At 45.7% G+C, this 20350-nt stretch overlaps 1 protein-coding gene across 9 annotated transcripts in view; it reads right to left on the bottom strand.

Annotated features, from left to right (window-relative positions):
• Positions 1-20350, bottom strand: part of ATP11C (ATPase phospholipid transporting 11C (ATP11C blood group)) — a 102200-nt gene that overhangs the window by 17555 nt on the left and 64295 nt on the right. For all 9 annotated transcript variants that reach the window (XR_014003985.1, XM_081178944.1, XM_081178949.1 and 6 more), the window contains exons 16-28: positions 20071-20144; positions 19020-19123; positions 17267-17448; positions 15840-16094; positions 14343-14517; positions 13411-13513; positions 13057-13202; positions 11781-11840; positions 10166-10293; positions 6408-6543; positions 4192-4257; positions 3871-3974; positions 1307-1460 (exon numbers count right to left, since the gene is read on the bottom strand). Coding sequence is in view for 8 of the 9 variants with exons in the window: in XM_081178944.1 (XP_081035070.1) it covers positions 1307-1460; positions 3871-3974; positions 4192-4257; positions 6408-6543; positions 10166-10293; positions 11781-11840; positions 13057-13202; positions 13411-13513; positions 14343-14517; positions 15840-16094; positions 17267-17448; positions 19020-19123; positions 20071-20144 (1687 nt within the window). In the remaining variant the exon portion in view is untranslated. The remainder of the gene's footprint in view (positions 1-1306; positions 1461-3870; positions 3975-4191; positions 4258-6407; positions 6544-10165; positions 10294-11780; positions 11841-13056; positions 13203-13410; positions 13514-14342; positions 14518-15839; positions 16095-17266; positions 17449-19019; positions 19124-20070; positions 20145-20350) is intronic.

Raw genomic sequence — 20350 nt, 5'->3', positions numbered from 1 at the left:
AAACCGCATGAAAGTACAATCTAACATAATGCACACGGCAACATTTTTCAACACGCTGTATAAAAAAAACCAACGGGAAATATTTCTGAAGGCATCACTTAGAACTCACCAAATCCTTGTTAAAACAATGCCAACTCCAGCAGTTTTTTAAAAAGACAAATAAGAAAAGGGAGACCTGCAATTCACGAAATGGTTTATGGGCTAGAACCATATGAAACAAATATTATATGGGAGTTCTGATGCAGATGTAATACTGCTGGTCTGTCAACTAAGAAATCAGCTACCTGTTCCCTGCCCAGCTGCAATCCCAGTTTACCATCTGCACTGGCACTTACAGTGCTTAGCATTATCCAGGATTCCCTCCCAATCCAGGTTTAAGGCTAGAAAGGCAGGGAGGGGCTACTTATGCTCAAGGGGGAAGTACGGAGCTTATGAGCTCACAGATCACACACTTCCTCACCCGTGGCTAGGATTTCCAGGGAGGTACATTTGCAGCAGGCGACTGTTGCCAAGGCCTCACTGACACAAAGGATGATTCAGCTGGCAGGCCCAATCTGTCATGGATGGTGGCTGCTGGGGGTGAGTGGGTCAAAGTCGCAGCTTCTGAGCAGCAGACTCTTAGTGTTTTTGAAAAACTGAGAACTAAGTACTATTCAACTAGCCCAAGTGAGGGACTTAAGACGGCTGGGGTTTAGTGCTTGTTAAGCATCACAGAGGAAAACCAAGCTCCCATCCTGCTGGTCCCAACAGGTATGCTATGGGATTTATGCTTCCAGCACAAATGGCTCCTTGCAGTATCAGATTCACACAGGTACGCAATTCAGCCCTCATCAGACATAAAGGGACATAAAGAAATTGGACATCTCCTCTCATAAAAAACAAAAACAAAACACCACCTTCCATAACTGCTGAAAGAGATGCAGGAAGCCCTAAGCAAAGGTCCAGCTGAAAACCTCAAAATATGGAGTCTGGGTCTGATTTGGAGTTTGGGGGGAAAGTTCTTTCTGGAAACCCCTGCTTGCGTTCTCACTCGTCTTGGTCCAGCCTCTATGAGTTCAGGTCTGGACAGGCTAGATGGATGAAGCTGTTGTCTGCTATGCACTGCCAGCTGCCCTTCCATATCCCAGAGATATCCTCTTTGCTGATCTCGACAAAGAGCCATTGGCTGTCTAAGAGGCACTGCTAGATAATCTGGGCAGAGCTTTCCAAATGTTCCAAACAGCCTGCCTGCCAAAGAGATCGCTTAGAAGAGGGGGATCCACTCTTCGGGTTCAGAAGTGTCAGGCTTCTTCCGTTCGCTCCTTACCTGGTGGCGTTTTCTCTTCATGCTTTTAAAGAGTTGGTAAAGGATCTCGGGGAGAAGGGCAAGTAAGATCAGGCAAAATATTGCCAACCAGACTGAGACAGAAGTCAGCAGCTGGGCAAAGACATGATACATTCTTTGTTGCTTCAAGAAAGGCCTGGCCGGAACAACAAAGAAGAAGGGAGAAAGAAAGGCACACATTAGATTTATTTAAAAAGACAGAACAAAACAAAAAACCACCCCTCAACCAAACAGGCTTGCCTCATTCTTTTATTTATCCCAAAGCATCAAGATTTATGATATATAAATCAACTATATAGTGGTACCTCAGGTTAAGTACTTAATTAGTTCTGGAGGCCTGTTCTTAACCTGAAACTGTTCTTAGCCTGAAGCACCACTTTAGCTAATGGGACCTCCCGCTGCTGCCGCGCCACCGGAGCACGATTTCTCTTCTCATCCTGAAGCAAAGTTCTTAACCCGAGGTACTATTTCTGGGCTAGCGGAGTCTGTAACCTGAAGCGTATGTAACCTGAAGCGTATGTAACCTGAAGCATATGTAACCTGAGGTACCACTGTAATATGAATGTGAAAACTTATTACAAGCAACAGAAAGTAGCATGGAGTGCTCCAGTTCATGATGCCAGCCAGCCATGCCCTCTCCCAGGCTATTCCATTACATTCTCCCTCCTAACCACTTGGTTTTCCATGCCCCTCCTAAACAGTCACTCAGTATTCCCAATGCCCATTGGGCCTTCACTGAGCCATTGCAACCCACCCCCCATCTTGTTCTCTCAAATCTGCCGATAGCCCCTTCACTGAACATGGATCATGCCATTTTGCCCACACAAATCTTTTGCTAGTTTGTTTTCAATGTCTTACGTTCCAGTGGCTGTTTGTAGGCTCTGGTGCCAGTATTTGTGACTCTAACGAGGACTGTCATTCTACTGTTATTTTAGTGGTCTGGGATTGTAAGTAGACAGGTGAGTCTTTAAAAAACTATGCATGCACATGCAAGGATTGGCACATGGGAGACCTGAGGCCCCTATTATAATATAGGATTACCATATTTCTCTGTGTATTAGACTATATTTTCCCCTATTTTTTCAAGTTTAAAATTGGGGGGTTCACTTGTACATAGTGCATATGGGGGACTGGCAATTGGTTTCTGTCGCGAGCAGATTGTCAGCAGCGATTGGGTGGGTGATTGGTGGCTGTGGCCATGACTGCGGTCGATTGGCATCCGCTGTGGAAATTGGGCGTGCAATCGGTGGTTGCTGGCAGAAAGCCTGCAGACAACCGGTGGCTTTGGCGACATGAGCAATTTTTCAGCATCGGTCAGGCGGGTGAGTGATTTTTGGCAATCCCTGCCCAAACCACAACTCTGGGCAACCCCCCCCCCCAAAAAAAGCTTAACAATTCTGGGCAATCTCCCCCCATTTTCTTTATTTGGAGTCCCCAAAAATAGAGGTTATGTTATACACGGGGGCATGTTATACATGGAAAAATACGGTAATGCATTTTATACTCCAGCCCCATCTGTGCACACAGAATCACAGACCAGAGTTGGAAGGAACCACAGGGGGCATCTAGTCCAACCCCCTGAAGTGAAGGACTCTTTTTGCCCAACGTGGAGCTCAAACCTACAACCCTGAGATTTGGAGTCTTGTGCTCTACCAGCTGAGCTATCCCTATGAAGCTAACTTACACTGAGTTGGGCCACCGGTTCACCAAGACCTGTGCTGTCCACTCTTGTTTAGCCACAGTTATGCAAGATTTTAGGAAGGGGTCATTCCCCAGCACCTTTCAACTGGAGATGCCAGGGGTTGAATCCGAGGCCTTCTGCATGCAAAGCATGTGCTCTACCACAAAGGCACAGACTCTTCCCTTTGGATCTCAGGGCCACTCCCTACACAGAATTTATTGCCACAGCAGTCTTGTGCTGTAGGTGGACTCATTTGCTAGCAAGGTCAGCTAGTGAATTCCATGGCCAATTGAGAGTCTGAGCATAGGTCTTCCCACTACCTCGTCCTGAGGAAGGGTCATAGCTCAGTGGTAGGAGAGCACATGTTTTGCATCCAGAAGGTTCCAGGAGGCATTTCCAGGTGGGGTGTAAAAGAGAGGCCCCTGCCTGAGAAGGCCGCTGCTAGCCATTGTTGACAATGCTGAGCTACATGGACTAATGACCTTAGTTAGCAGAAGGCAACTTTCTATGTTCCCATGTCCCTAAAAAGTTTAAAAATATATTTTTAGAAGCAGTGAATAACCCCCTCCCACCATCAATCTCATTATGTTAAAGAAGGAGGCACCTCATATTTATTAAGGTATTTGTTCTCACGCAATTCACCCCCCCCTAAACTTTTGGTATTATTATTATTAGTTGAATTTATATATTGCCCTATACTTGGGGGTCTCAGGACGGTTCACAGAGTAAAATCAAGATATAAAACCACAAAATACATAATAAGAATAAAAACAAACACCCAAACAGCCACCCCCCCAAATACAGGGTGCAATCGGTGCAGATTACGCTGGAGCACAATAATATAAATTGAAAATAAAATGCTTACCAAATGATTCCTCCCCAGAAGAATGAGAAAAACACATAGAAGACCAAAGAACCCCAAATGACAAAGTGGGTCACCCACGTCCAGAACCGAGTGTCTAATGCCAGCTGGAGTATTTGAAAAAGAGAAAGAGATAAAAGAGAATGGGGAGCTTTAGATACAATATGTTGTAGGGCATAATTATCATTAATTACTACAGCAGTTGGAGCAATAGGAAGAAAATCACTGCCAGTAACATCAATACATCAAGCTCAGTATCAGGAACTCCCCTGTACAACTAAATTGAGAGGTGGCTTTTTTAAAAATTCAAACGAGGACACTAACCTTTAGAGTGACGGTGAACACCAATACGGTAAAAATCATTGTTCCAAAACTCCAGTTCCCAGACATCTGAAAAACAGAGTTGGCTGGTTCAGATTTTTGAAAGAGGGCAGGCGAGGAATTAAACAGATGATTACAATGAACTGAATAATTCATCCCCACCCCACAGGAGCAAGATACTGCAATCATCAATAGAACATTTCCCCCTAACCAAAAAACAAAAACAAAAAACAACAACAACAACAAAAAAAACACCTTGCAGAGCACAACAAAATCAAACAAGTAACATTTATGGCTATCTACTGCAATTTGCTCAATGATTCTTTTTTTAAAAAGGAAAAAAAGAAAAGAAAATGCAACCATAGTGGTCTCCTGCTTTAAAAAAACAAAACAACCACAGGTGTGAGGAAGCAAGGTTAGCATTCCTTTCCACAAAGGTATATGTTGGCTGGTAAGGGATCCAGATGAAAGAAACTCAGAATGCTTTGCGATTGTATGACAGAAGAACTGGCACTGCAAGGAAGGTACAGTCTCTGCAGAGGATTCTGTGTAATGTTCCCGAACATGCACTAAGTCGAGGAGAGGGCAAATTAAAAAACAATAACTGATCTGCGTTTTTCGATCATGGGATGATGCAGCCTGCATCACCCCTGCCTTCATGGGGTGTGGAATTCAATATGGTGCTAAGTGGAGCTCCCCTACCACTCTCCAAAGCAGATTTAGGGGGTGCAGAGGGCACGCTGAGGGTTGGAGTCCCACTGCGTGAGCGGACTTTACTTTGCTCATACAGCAACTTAAGTTGAATCCCGTCCCTAGGATCCAATTCCTGAACCTCTGGTTCAGTGCTAAACAGGAGCCTGGTTCAACACCCACATGGACAAGCCTATCCCTCCTTTTTCACGCATCTCCTTCTTTCTTATTTTTCGGCTCTACCTGCACTGAAGAAAAAGCAACAGGCTGTGTTTCAAAGTCAGAACAATGGCAACAAATGGGACAATTTGCTTACCAAATTCTGTCAAGATCTGAATGCATACATTAAAACAGAAAGTGACATGTAAAAAGTGTGTGTTTTTTTGTTTGTTTGTTTTTAAATTCTTTTGCACTTAATGACAAACAGGCAGAAAGTCAAGGTGCAGAAAGCCAGGGAACGTGATTAAATGGTCAACAAGAAGCAACTTTGCAAGAAGAAGAAGAAGAGGAGGAGGAGGCTGGACATGACATCCCGTCTTTCACTCCCCTTAAGGAGTCTCAAAGTGGCTAACAATCTCATTTCCCTTCTTCCCCCACAACAAACACTCTGGGATGTGAGTGGGGCTGAGAGACTTCAGAGAAGTGTGACTGGCCCAAGGTCACCCAGCAGCTGCAGGTGGAAGAGCGGGGAAGTGAACCAAGTTCACCAGATTATAAGTCTAACGCTCTTAACCACTACACCAAGGATGCAGCAAAGTAGATCTACGTGGATCTCTCTTTTGGAAGCTGCCAACCACTGCTGCTTCCAAAAAAAACACTGTACAACAGAGTTTATGGAACACTGCAAAATCTGAAAGAGGCTTTGATTCACTGGCAGTAAGAACAACCTTTGCACAGAGGCCACAAATAAACAGGTTTGATAGAAGAGATGCACCACTGCAATGGTCAAATACATAATTTGCAATTAACATTTACACAAAGTCACCTGAGGGCAAACGAAGACACACGCAAGATTCCCCACAGGTTTTTGAAGTGACAATTGCAGCTGTTGGTTGGGGGAGGTGAACATTCAGATCAAGACATGGAGCATGGGGAGAGGTTTTATAATCCTTCCCCCCTCCCCCAATGGCATTTCTATTAACTTGCACGAAAAAAGACACACAAAAACAACAACAACAAAATGAGTACACTGCCCATTCCACTCATGGGGTGGGGGAAGTTAACTGAGAAAACAACACAAGGAGAAAGGTTAAAAAACCCTCCTGTGGACAACACAGTACTAATCCTCAATCCCACCTCCCAGCAAAGAAAGAAAGAAAGAAAGAAAGAAAGAAAGAAAGAAAGAAAGAAAGAAAGAAAACATTTCCTGCCACAATCACACAGTTTCAAAAGTGGTTTCCTGCACGACAGGGGCACGCTCTTTTAGATACACACATCTGATGAGCCCGTGGGTGCGTGGAATGAGTTGCACCATTCAGCAACTCCAGGCACAGCCTGATTGTTGGTTTAAAAGGCTTTGTTCCTCTTACCTTTCCGTTGTTCTCTATAGAAGAGTTCATGAAAAAAAAGTAAGTCCCAAAGAAAAACACACAGCCGTCAAAAAGGCCCAGGAGGGTCCAGTATATGAAAGGTTTCAACTGCAACATGGCGTTGTCGGAAACGTTCCTGCCAAGGAAAATGTAACAGAAAGAAAAGGGTTTAAAACTGTGTTCACGAAAAGCAAGAAGGGGTGTGTGTGTGTGTGTGTGTGCACGTACGCAATTGCCAGATGGTGTTCTGCGGGGCCTCAAAGCAGACAGGAGACCAAAAGGTGACCTTGAAGATTACAACAGCAGCACAATCCCTACACAACCATGCAACCTCACAGGGTTGTTGTAAAGATACATTTTATTTGGCGAGGGGGAGAACCTTGAGCTCTGTAGAGGGAACATAGGATTAAAAAAATACAATAAATAAAATCTATGAAATCCCCTTCCTGCGTTAGAAGTGGAAAAGAAGGATGCGTAAGACTAGCAGGTTATAAAAAGAAACAAGAAGAGTTAATTTGCAAAGACAGTAACAAGGTGACTGTATAACTTTCAGACACTTCTCTCCACAGTTTGTCATTCCGTTTCAGTACTTATTCTCTGCCCAGTCTGAGTCTTGCTCTTCTTTTGTTTGGCCCGACAGAATCATCTTTTAGCCAACCACACGCTCCAAAAAGAAGTGAGGAAAATGTCCGAACTACTCTAGCTGTATTGCTCTGGTGGCTTAATTAATAAATAATAATAATAATAATAATAATAATAATAATAATAATAATAATAATAATAATAATAATAATAAAAAACAAAACACAGATCTGATACCTCAAACTGCTTTAATGCTCTGTCCTTATCATTCCTTTGAGGAACGTAAGACATGGGCTCCCTCTACTGGACTTGAAACACACTCTCTTTCCAAAAGAGAGTTCTTGAAAAGACTGAAAAGGGAATGCAAGGAATGCAGTGGGACAGCAGCAGGATTTGGCCCAGGCAGCAGCCGACCATCAGTGTCCGCCTCGTCTTCTCTGACAACTGCTCTCCACGATCTCACCAGAGGAAGGGTCTCTCCCATCGTCTCCTTTTAACTTTCACATACCTGCACACAGCTACTGCTGAGCCACGGCCTCTTGCTGCACAGCAGATGGCATGCAAATATGGCTATTACAATAGCAAAGATGAGCTAACACAATTAGTCTTTCATATTTCTTTGTTATACAATAAATAGCAGACCAATTCTTGTGGGGATCAAGCTCCCCTCACCCCCCCTTTAAATACTGTTCCCTTCCCAATTCCAGCTGTTCTGCTACAACTACCCCAGCTCATCTTATTATATGTTGTTGTTGTTGTTGTTTTATTTCTACCTCGCTCATCTGGCTGGGTTGCCCCGGTCACTCTGGGCAGCCTCCAACCAAATACAGTGGTACCTCTGGTTGCGAACGGGATCCGTTCTGGAGGCCCTTCGCAACATGAAAAGAGCGCAACCCGCAGCAGCGCATCTGCGCATGCACAGGTTGCAACTTGCTGCTTCTGCACATGACGTCATTTTGCGCTTCTGCGCATGCACAAGCGGCAAAACCCGGAAGTAACCCTTTCTGGTACTTCCAGGTCGCCGCGGGACGTAACCTGAAAGAACGTAACATGAAGCAACACAGCAACACAGCAAGACATCAAGCATTAAAAACCTCCAGATACATGGCTGCTTTCAGATGTCTTCTAAAAGTTGTGTAGTTCTTGATCTCCTTGACATCTGAAGGGAGGGTGTTCCACAGGGAGGGCACCACTACCACGAAGGGTGATATGGGCCTTGGGATATATGAAATTGGAATGGTATGGTATGAAGTCAAGCACGTTTGGGCCCCACTGAATTGGGCACGTGGTTAAGTACCTCCCTCTGAAAGAATCAATGGGGTTTAAAAGTGCTTAGCTTTGACAGGGCCATGATCAGGAATGTTTTACTTCTGGAAATGTGCATGACGCAGAGAAAGGCGAGGCTACCTTCCCTCTCGTGTTGTTTTGATAACGCAGGGCCTATTGTAATAGCAGGCTGGGCAAAAGCCCCTCCCACCTGCTACAGCAACGCCGTTTCACAGACAAAGCCAAACCAGGCAGAGCTGAACTAAGATTTAGGAAAGGGAATGTGCTTCAGGACAGACCGTAATGATGGCAGGGCTAACTATCCCACTGAGAAACCATAGGGAGCCCACTGTTGCAAGCCCCGCCTGGGATTCTGCTGTCGGACCATCCCGCCTGCCCAAACAGCAGTGATAAACTGCCTAAGTAGCAGAGCAGAAAATGGGAGAGCTGAAAAAGGCAGCAGCCTGCAAAACCGCTTTGTATTCAGGGACACATTTTCAGCTGATGAATATTCAAAGCAAGGCCATCTCATCTTTTGCAATTAGCTTGTTTTCCTTACTCTGCTCATGCAATTATGACTGCCGGGCAAGCACAGGAGCTCAACAAGCTCCTATCAAGTTATAAATAGTGGCAGAGGGGAATGCTGAGGCGCTTGGCAGAGGGAGAAGTGGGGCAGGGGTGGTTAGTCCCATTCTGGAGCAACTCTGCTTCCGTGGCCCCAACAAGCCCCCGCCCAGCCTTTTGCTACATACACAAATCCTTTGGATGCAAACAAGGATGTTTACACTAGCATCAAGCACCCAATACGGATAACAACAGCTGGCTTGCTGGACCAGGGCCAGAGGAAGATTTTCATTTGCTGGAGCAGGTTAGCAGAGCACTCCACAGATGCGAGGCTAAGCATCTGTTGCTGTACAGCTCAGGGAGAGGTGGAGAGACAGCTTCCAGCAGCACCAATCCTCCCCTGGTTTGTGACAGTGGTGAAGACTGAGAAGCAACAGCCCACTGAAGGGAACCAGAAGGTATTAATTGCTGGAACTGGGAATCTGGGTAACGGCGCAATCCTCGTTGCAGTCAGAACTTTCTGAAAGCACCCTGAGTCAGGGTAGTCAAAAGACCCACAAGCACTGGTCTAAAAAAAATTCTTCACAATTCAGAAGTTCAGGAATCAGGCAAGATCTGCAAGGAAGCAACTGTCCCAAGCTGCAAAGGTGCGACTTGCTGATTTTGTGAGAATGCCCGAATTGAAAACAAGTGCTCCACTGGGGTTCTCTGTTCTCCCCCTGGAGGTTGTCCGGGAGGAACCAGCATCCTTGCTTCCCCTTTCTGAAGCAGGGGGAAGTTGAGGCACATTGGGGAGAGCCTCCCCACCGGCCATGCTCCCCCAAAATGAGCACCACCACCCCAGTTTCTTCCTGCTCGTGTCAGGATCTGCCAACCTGACCCCAACCCCGATGGAGCTGAGGAGCTCATGACACTGACCCCTGACGGGCACTCTGCCCACCTGTCAATCACTGGAGGTGACCATAATATCAGGTAACTAATTCTTCATTTATAGTGCAGCTTGAGCCAAAGCTGCACAGCAGGCAGAGACCCAAGCTGAGCAGAACTGACGTCAAGCCCTGCTTTCTTTAGTGGGAGGGCGGCTGAACTATGGAATTCTCCCCATGGGGGACTCAGCAGCCCAGCTGACTCCAGCAGGGCTTGCTGTCACTGCTGATAAAGAGTGGGATATAAATGCCATAAACAAAGAAAAGCAAATCAAAACATTGCACCTGGGAGTGGAGTTGGCTGCTTAAGGCTACAAGCAGAGGGAAGGGAGTGCTGAATCCCTGTCCACAATCCAGCTCAACTTCTGTCACCAGCAGCCAAAGGCAGATAAAACAGAAAAAGTGCTGATGGTTACTTACAGGTATAGTTTTGGGAAGGCCATCAGAGTGTCAATAGGGACGTGTTGCTCCAGCAGACTGTAGGCCACGATTGGCATAGATGTAAAGCAGATGTTGAACATGGTAAGGTAAGCAGCATCATAGAGAGGCTTAAAAAGACAAGGAAGGGAGAAGGGGAGTCAGGAGGAGAAAGCAGCGGCGTTGTTTGCTCCTGCCCTCTCCAAAATACTCATGATGCTGCCCGCTGCAGCAGCCTCCCCTACGGCTTCAAGAGGCAACTGAACCTCAGGTTTAGCAAACTGCACTTGATTGTGGTGGGGAAAGCTTTTATGCAGTTTTGGGGCACACTTCCTGCTCGCTTTAGGCTGTCAACATGCCATTCTGGACTTCTGGTTTGCAAGAGATCACAGTCGTAATGCAATGTTACAGTTTCAAAAAGAGGGCTGAGCCCTACTCAGCCAGAAGGAACATGGGATGCAAAGGCAAATCCTGCACTTCGTAGAACTGTAAACTCAAGCATAACCTCACTCTGAACTTCTACACCAAACACAAAATTGAACTGTTGCCGGGGGGGGGGGGGGAGTAACCACAAGCCAAAGAGGGAGAAAAGAGGAGAGTCAAAGGAAGCAGGCTTATGGAGAACAGCTGCATTCAAAGCGAGGGGGTTCAGCTCATTAGCAGAATTGGTTACGGCAAAACCAGTGCTTGAATGGAACACTCGAGAAACTGGACATTGTACTCATTCAATATATCCCAAAGTCTGGTTTCAAGGAACACCGAGTAGTTTGTGAGCCTCTGGAGACGAGCCAGCAATTCCGCAAACAGGGGTTAGAAGTGGGTTTCACGTACCACGGAAAACATCTTGAGGTGCAAAGGGCAGGAAACCAAACCGTTAGACAGAAGTTGCAGACGCTTACTTGCTATGACGGTGACAGCTGCCAAACAGTTTCACTTTTGATTAATTTAAAAAGCTGCCCACCCAGATGGCTTCAAGGGCTTTTTTGCACAATGGAACTCCCCGCCTGCCCCTGCCCCTTGCGAAGTCCTTTCTTTAAAAACCTCCAGCACAGGAGTGTTCCTGGCGAAGGTCGTTAGCTCGATTGGCAAGTGCCTATGTTTCTGCATTTTGCAAGGGGTGCATTAAGAAATAAAAGCAGGAGTGGAAGAATGGTAGAGGGTGGTCCAAAGCTGTCTGGTTTACAGAGCAGAACAAGAGAAGACACACAAAGGAGCCAGCCATCTTTCCACTGGACCTTTATCCCAACTCCTGCCCTAGCGTAGGATGGAAGGTCACTCATCCCTTCACCATATATATCTGCATCTATCTGGAAATCCAACTGAAGTAAAAGGTGCCTCCTGTGCTGTCTTTGCTGCAACTGAAACACCTAAGTGGTCCTCCAGGGCGCAAGCCTAGGCAATGCGTATGGAACAGGTGGGAGAAAAGAGCATTTTTCTCTAGCAAGCACTGAAAGGAACAAAATAGCTTTACGTAATTCGATAAAAACAAGCAGTCTGAGAATTCTGGTCGCAGAAAAGGAGGTAGCACCATAATAAAAAATTAGCAAGCCTAGAACTTCAGCCCAAACTGTGAGTCGCGATTCGGCTCACAAAGTCATCACCGATAGCAGCAACCTACCTGTTGTGAAAAGCCACAGAAGAACTGGTACAAAAATTGTGGGAAAATGAAGCAAAGATTCTAAAAATGAAACAGAAAAGCAAAAGCCATGTTACTTGGGAGACCTAAGCACTTTATTAATTTATTTTAATTTATACAGCAGAGAGCACTGGGGACCCACTGCATTAGAAACAGCTATCCTCACAAAACCGTTCTTGCCCTTTTCAGATTTGCTGACAAAGCTCTGCTCCAAATCCTCACTTCAAAAGAGCAGCAACGTGTTTTGCCCTCCCTCCCAGGAGGCACAGGGTGGCATATATGCAGGTGATCCCATTTTATCCTTGGAGTGGGGAGGGAGACAGGCTTGTATGTAGGTTAGACTGAGAGTGCGCAGCTTGCCCCCAGCATCACAAAGTGAGCGGCTTCTTTTTTTGTGCCACTTGTTTTGTCTTCTATAGATCCTGAGGGTTATCTAGTCCAGCCCCCTGGATCTCAGCAGTCTTTTAAAGGCTACAACTCAATAAAACAAATTTAAAAATCACAATCACAAACATAAAACAACAAATTCAGAAGAGCCTTATTTATTTCAGGGAGGTGTGTGTGTGTGTTTGTGTGCACTGCATCACATGCTTACTGCCAATTTTCCTGCCCACGAATGCTCTACAGAAGAGTCATATATTTTCAGTACGCTGGAAGACCAAATGGCCAGCCTCTCTTGGAAGGGAATTCTGTCACAATGGTGCAGTGATTGAGATGGCCCTAGCCTGTACACCCACCCATGGCAATACAAACAGAGGTCTTTGTTGGCCAACTGCCAACCCACTAACACACACCTCCTCCCTCGGCATGCATACCAACAACCATGGTAAGACAGGACATAGGAAGCAGTCTTCTATACCAGGTCAAACTGTTTGCAAGCCTAGCCCAATACTGTCCACTTTGGGTGGCAGTAGCTCTCAATGGTCTCAAGCAGAGACCTTTCTCATCACCTGCTAGCTCATAGTTTAAACTGGGGTGTGTGTGTGTGTGTCGGGGATTGAATTGTGGGCTTCCAGCGTGCGAAACACTTGCTCCATCGCTCAGCTATGGGACTGCAAAGCCAGGAGTGGCTGAAGGACAGAAGAGGCCAGGAAGAACCGACATATCCGTGAGCCAGGAAGGGTGCCGTGGGCCACTCATCTAGGATCAGGGCTTCGGAATTTCCACCTTCCCTGAAGCCCACCAGCAGTTCATCTTGGGATTAACCAATGATTGGGAAGTGACTAAATGCGCCCTCCAAGCAGATGAAGCCCATTACCTTGTAGAAGAAATACTGTACAAGGTGTGAGATTCTCACGTAGTACAAATGCCCATGAGCCAACAGCAATTTTTTCAAGTCTTTAAACTTTGGGATGGCGTAGTCACTGTTCCGGGCTGCTTGGCGGCCCTCTTTACCTTTGATACCTGGAAGCAGAGATGGAAGAATTGGTGGGTGAGGAGATCCCTGGCCAATACGTCCTGTATAAAAACCCCAGTTGCTCTTCCTCCCCCCCTGCCATACGTACACTTCTATCATGCTCCCCACACTCTTAGATTTCTCCCCCACTCACCCTGCAAGACAAGAATACCCCAAATAGTTGCCCAAAGCTATGCGCTTCAAGATATGCCTCACCTATGCCCACATGAGCTTCCAAGATCATGCTGACGTCGTTGGCCCCATCTCCCACCGCCAGGGTTATTGGGCTGCCCTTCGAACACTTAACCATCCGGACAATCTAAATGGGCATAAGAGAAGCAATGAAGGCAGACCGAGAAGGAAAAAGGAGCAAAGTCCATGAACCTCTCTTGTGTTGCTCACGAGCATTACATTTAGTGTAGCGCAAAAGGGGGGGATGGGTTTGGACTTGAGACCCAACAGGAAAAGATGCCACAACCCCCCCAAAAAAAGTCCTGCTGCGCTACAAGTCAGTTGCCTGGTGAGAATTTACTTCTACAACTCCTGTTTGTTATCCAGGTGAGGTAATTTATTATCAATCGTCGTCAAACATACAACCCTATTACTGTTAATATTTATTACCTGCCCGTCGTTGTCTTCACCTTTATCACCTTTTGATTTGGTTTATTAGATGCCACTTTTCATTCAAATGAATCCCAAAGCGGCTTGCAACCAATAAATAACAAGAGCAAGACAGAATGTCATATCATGCCCTTCAACAGCAAGTCAGAGATGCATTTCAGCAATCTGAAATTCAGTAGTGAAAGCAGTTTTTAAAAAACTGCAAACTGGTGGGTCCTAAAACACAACACTCCTCTCAGGGCCAAAGGCCAGGGTAAAGAGGTGTGTAAACATAGCAGTTAAAACAACAACAACAACAACAATTTCTTATTTGTACCCCGCCCATCTGGCTGGGCTTCCCCAGCCACTCTGGGCGGCTTCCAACCAAATATTAAAATACAGTAATGCTTCCCTAAACAGGGCAGCCTTTAGATGTCTTCTAAAAGTTTGGTAGTTGTTGTTCTCTTTGACATCTGGTGGGAGGGCGTTCCACAGGGCGAGTGCCAGTGGTTCTCTTGTTGGTCAAAGGCCCTGCATCACACACACACCTGCGCTTTCTGCAAGGGAGCCATCCGACAACATAAGACTGCTGTACACTTCAGGCAGATCTGGAGGAAGATGCTTTTGTAGTGGCCGGAACGTGAATCTTGGGAAGGGTTAAGTATCAGGGCCAGGGTGGCACCGTCGATAACCAGTCCATACTCGTGACTTAGTGTCCAGCTTCTAAAACAGAAGACAACAAGCCTTGCAATAATTAAATACACCTCTCCTGACATAGATCCTGGAAGAAGATAAGGGCAGCTGCTGCTTTGGCACAAGGCACTACAAGACAGACAGCTAAATAATCAGAAAGCCGAAATTAACAGCAGCTAAAACAGGAAGCTGTGTGCCTTTGGTTGCATTATCTGTTTTCACTACTGCATACATAATGGAACAAAAGGATGTGGACTTTTGCTTTTTGCTGTGGACATAACTGCCTCTTGTCTATACTGAGTGGCAGGGGCTCCCTCCAGGGTTTCATGCTGGTTCCCCCACCCCCTTATCTGGAGATGGCAGGGATCAAACATAGGACCTTTCAAATGCAAATCTGATGCTCTAGCTCTGAGTTGCAACCCTTCAAGTAAGCTACTCTGGGGACAGTTGTTAAGCTGCTGTTGCTCAAATGGCTCCTAGTTTTTTTACTGGGTATCTGGAAGAGTTTTGGAAAAAGAACTGCCATGGACTCTAGACTTTGTGCTGAGCCTGTTTAACTGTTTGGAATTTGAAAGTGTACCGCTGACATTCTTCATCTTCCCTACTGCAATCCTCTGCAGTCACATTCCTGCTAACTCACCCTTTGCTTCCCACTGCCGCCCCCCCCCCCCATGACCTCTATCACCCATCCCTTAGCAGAACGCTCTGGTGTTAAAGACAGTTGGAAGAAACCAGCCAGATCAACTAAATATTTGCATGATTTATTTCTGTGTGCATGTCCTAGGGGTTTGGAGAAGATTCGGAGACAGGAGCATCCTAGTACAATATCCATGGAATGAAAGGTCAAGGGACATGGGATCTAGCTACTGTCTACTTGCCCTGGTATGATCTCCCAATTTCCATCTGCAGCAAACTTGCCAACAGTGATTGTTGGAGTTTGTTGCAAGTTGTGGGGTGAGGGAAATCAGGAAGGAACCAATACAGGGAAAAGAACATCATAAGACAAGCCTCATGGATCAAGGCCAGCGGCCCACCCAGTCGAGCATCCATTTCTCACAGCAGCCAGCCAGGTGCCAACAGAGGAGGGATAACAGAGGCATGGTGGCAGCCTTGAGGTACACAGGAGTGAACTTTATTTCAAAGTCTGGGCACTCTTTAAAAGAAACTTAATCTGTAGTCACCAGCAAATAGTGCTAAAGGTTAAAACTGGTTGCATTCCAGAGCACTTCTGGAAAATAATCGACTACAGAATGCCCTTGGCTGAACAAAGTCCAGTCTCTCCTCTTTGGCTGCAAAGTTATCTCAGGGCTGCCTGTCCACAGACCCTTAGAAGCTGCCTGTTTGACACTTACCTCTTTGCATTTGGGGGCACGTCGCTCACCAGCTTCTTGTGATAATCCACGAGCAGCTCGTGCAGCCGGTCCTCCTTCCGGTCTTCCCCTTCCATGATTTTGGCTGTCAGGTGCAGCAACTCCGTGTTGGTCTGGAAGAGTTTGCAGGCATAGCAGGTGGCCTGAGCCGTCTCCAGCTTGTCCCCTGTCAGCACCCAGATCTTCATGCCCGCGGTGTGCATGGCCTCAATGGTTTCAGCAGCAAAGTCCTGGAGCCTACGGGCAGAGACACCTTTCGCTTATCAAACGAAACAGCTGGTGTGCCAAAATGTTCTTTCCCCTCTACAATTTTCTTTTCTTTTTTTAAATGATCCAGAATTCGTAATGGGTAAAAAAGGATACAGGAGAGAGATAATGACACCCTCACAACCATTAATTAATGAATTGGAACCCAGTAAAACTGGTGGGGATGAGAAAGAGAAGATAAGGCATTTTCCAGTCAACAATTCCACTATTACAAAAAAAGAAAAGACAACTGTATATTTTCCAGAATAATTCACTCTCCCTTCTGTTCTAACAGTTCAGGGGCTGATTTCTGATTTTACTTACTTTCTAGGCAGGCAGTAGGAATATAAGAACTGCCTTAGGGTTAGACTGTTGGTCCATGTGATTCAGTACTGCCTACTCTGACCGGCAGAAGTTCTACAGGAGTCTCAGGCACAGAAACGTCTTCCTTGTCACCTGGTCCCTGATCACTTCAAACGGAGATTCCTGGGATTGAACCTGTGACCTTCTGCATGCAAACTACATTTGCTACCCCTTTAGTCCCGAGGCCACCACAAAAATCTGACATAAGGCTATCAGGAGAGCAGCTGGGCACTGTATGGCTGAGAAGGAAAAAGGCAGAGGAGAGCTGAAAGAGGAGGACAGGTTCTGAAGTTGCTCAGACAGGCAACAGAGATCAAAGCCTACTGGTGCACTGACACCTCCATGCTACAGTGTCCCTCTGGTCCCTAAGTTCAAGCCCTGTGGCAAGCTTCCTCACTGGCATTATTTTTCCACCGGTGGCATTTGGTGATAATATTCAGCAAGGTGCTCTTCTGGCTAGCTGGCATTCTAAACTGGTTGGCAGAACCACAACAGGGCTATGTAGGAGAGCCAGCCACCCCACATTCAGTGAGCGCATGAAAGAAGCGGGGTCGTGCATGTTCACAATGCACTCCCATAAAATGTGAAAGGAGGCCAACACACATGGAGGGGGATGTGCCTAGGCACATCTGGGTTCTCAGTCATGTGGTGGAGCTGTATGGATGCACTCTTTACCTTGGCGTTTAACCATATATATGTAGCCTGCCTTGGGATCTTGTGATGAAAGGCAGGGACAAAAACATCACCCAATCTCCTTTTCCAAGTTGCGGAGGTCACATTTCTTTTCCTGGGACACTTACTTGTCTTCCACAGCAGTGGACCCAATCAAATGCATGTTCCTCTCAATATCGTCGAAAACCTGGGCCATCTTTGCTTCCCGGTCCTGTAGCGCCATCGTCGCTTCCTTAACCCGGGTATCAATTATGTGGTAATCATAGTGAGATATTTCTTTGTAGGCCACACAGAGAGTTCGATACCCATCCTAAAAAAACAAGCAAGGGAGTGCATTTTTCTAAACCTCAGGTCTCCCACCCAACTTCCCTCTAGAACAGAAGGGTTCAGTTGCTCGCAGGCACCTGCAAAAAACCCCAGACTCAACCTGCTGGGCCGCTGGTCATAGGTAGCCTCTCAAAGCTGCCTTAAAAAGATTGCTGGGTCATGGTTTGACGGCCATGATTCTTAGAGCATTCCTTGCAGTAAATCCACTGATGCTAAGTGTAGTTGGTAGAAGTAGAGTGACCCTTCAGGTGCTCAAAAACCTAAGAGTCTTGTGGGATCAGACCAAGAGATTCACTGAGTTCCAAGACCTTGTCTAAAAGTATGAGGTGGGTAAGGGGGGTAGCCACCTTGCTGGAGCTGAGCAGATGCAGGTCTAGTCAGTGCCTGGGTTCAGGAGACAACCTGGGAACCCCATGCACACCAGCTTGTGTTCCACAATGGAAAAGAAGTTTATTATCCACAGAATAAGCAAGGCCAATAAAGAGTCCAGCGTCCCGTTTCCCACAGTGGCCAGCCAGATACAAGGCATTACATCAACAGGCCTTACTTGCCGCTGCTCCCCAGCCAGTGTTCAGAATACAGTCATACCTCAGGTTAAAGTAGCTTCGGGTTGAATGTTTTCAGGTTGTGTCCTGTGGCAACCCAGAAGTAACGGAATGGGTTACTTCCGGGTTTCGCCGCTCGCGCATGCACAGATGCTCAAAATGACATCACGAGCATGCACAGACGTGGCGAATCACGATCCGTGCATGCGCAGACGCGGGTTGCGTTCTGCTCAGGATGCGAACGGGGCTCCAGAACGGATCCTATTCGCTTCCAGAGGTACCACTGTACTGAAGCTGGGGGCTCCCATTTAACAGCACAAAATTTAAAAAGTTTAAGGTTGGGGCCACCAATATGAAACCCATTAAAACATTTGATTAGGAATAGGCAATTGGGAGCCCAATCCCGCCCCTTTACAAATTAACATCACCCTTAGTCATCAGTTGTTTTCTACCACACAAGCCAAGATGCAATTCTTTTGGAGACAGCACCCCTTCTCCAAGGGAACAGCAACTGTGATGCAAATAGGATTCATGTCATTAGTACTAATGGATTCGCTATCACAAAATGCAGAACCAAACCAAATGGCTTTGGGAAGCTCACAAGTGGGACCTGGGGACAACTGTGCTCTCTCCTCCTCAGATTCCCCCAAAACTGTTATCCAACTGCATACTGCCTCTAGCAGTTGTTGAAAACCTTTCTGTCCATGAATTTCTCTAACCCTCTCTTAAAGCTATCCAGGTTGGTGGCCATTGCTATGATCTTGCAAGTTCTGCACTATTTATCCTGGAGAGTCAGCAGTAAAGGTGATCCTGAAAGGGTGAGCTGGTGGAAAGAGCCACTGCCACCAGCCTTTGGGACTTTAGTCCAAACATGATCCCTGTTAAAAATCAACAGCCAATCTGGGCAAAGCTTAACGGCATTTGATTTTCCAAATGCCAAGATTCTGGACTATGCATTCTCTCTATGAACAAAACAAAACAACTCATCAGTCAAAGTCGGTGTTCTTACCATTGCATTGCGTTCTACATGTATCCTTGTTTTTTGGACGTCAGCTTCTGGGACCCTGGGGAAAATTGCAGAGTCTGCTCCCTTGCAGAACAGGTATATGCTTCCTAGAAACAGAGTTTGAAAAAGGATGGGTGGGTAAAATAATCAGTAATTTGTAGGACGAGAGATCTAGGGCATAACACAGAATTTGATCTCTGGGAGTAATTATGGAAGAAAGATCTTCATGCTACACATTGAAAGAAAACCATATAAAAATGATACATAGAGGGTATTTAACCCTGAGTAGATTAGCCAAGATGTATAAATCTTAATCTGACTTGTGTTGGGAATGTAAAGAAGTAGCCACATTTTTTTCATATGTGGTGGTCGTGCAAAATAGTTAAAGATTATTGGGAAATGATATATTATGAGATGAAAACAAGTTTTAAAAAAACATTCCCCCCAAAACCAGAAGCATTCCTTTCGGGAATAGTTCAGATGGAGGTACCCATGAGTCAGAAAAAAATTATTTATGTATGCAACTACAGCAGCTTGGACTTTGTTAGCCCCGAAATGGAGCGTGAGAGAGGTCTCTAAGAAGGAGGAATGGCAACTTAAAATGATAGAATATGCAGAGTTCGCAGGCCTAACCAGTAAAATAAGAGAACAAGAAGATCGCGTCCATAAAGGGGAGTGGAATTTTTTTGTGGAATATATGGAAAATAACAGTAAACAAGTGAAAATGCTAACAGGATTAAGGTAAACTCTACAATGTAATGTAGAATGAGGAAATACGATTGGGGGATTAAATGATTTTAACAGAATATGCATTAATTATGAGAAAATTAAAAGACCCATGGAAGAGGAAGCAGGGAAGTCAATGAATGTATTATTATAATGGTGGATATTTAATGGTGGAAATGTGTATTTGAAAACTTTAATAAAAACTATTTGAAAAAGAAAAGAGATTGATTATTATTTAAAGCAGTGAAGAAGTTAAACTAACAGGCCGCTGCTGGAAAAGCCAAAATAATAAATTTCATGGTGAAGAGAGAAAAGAGCTTCAACTCACCATCGTGCGATTTCACGAGAACACTCATTCGGCGACGGACACAATCAAAATCTAGAACATTCAGCAGTTCGTACCTTTTGAGGCAAGAAGGACAAAGAGCATTTAGGGTCTTGGAAGGTGGCTGGGAAACTCAAACCACTTATTACACTCAAACCCTACACAAGTGAATCAAACAAGAGCCCTGCATAAGCTTCAGTTAGCCGCTGCTCTGGAAAGGATAACACTCTGTATCTATTATGAAGGTATTTAGGGGTTGTAACTTGTGTAAATGAAAAGGGGT

The sequence above is a fragment of the Podarcis bocagei genome (assembly GCF_964188305.1).
Source record: "Podarcis bocagei genome assembly, chromosome: Z".
NCBI lineage: Eukaryota > Metazoa > Chordata > Lepidosauria > Squamata > Lacertidae > Podarcis > Podarcis bocagei.
This window is presented reverse-complemented; position numbering and strand designations above follow the sequence as displayed.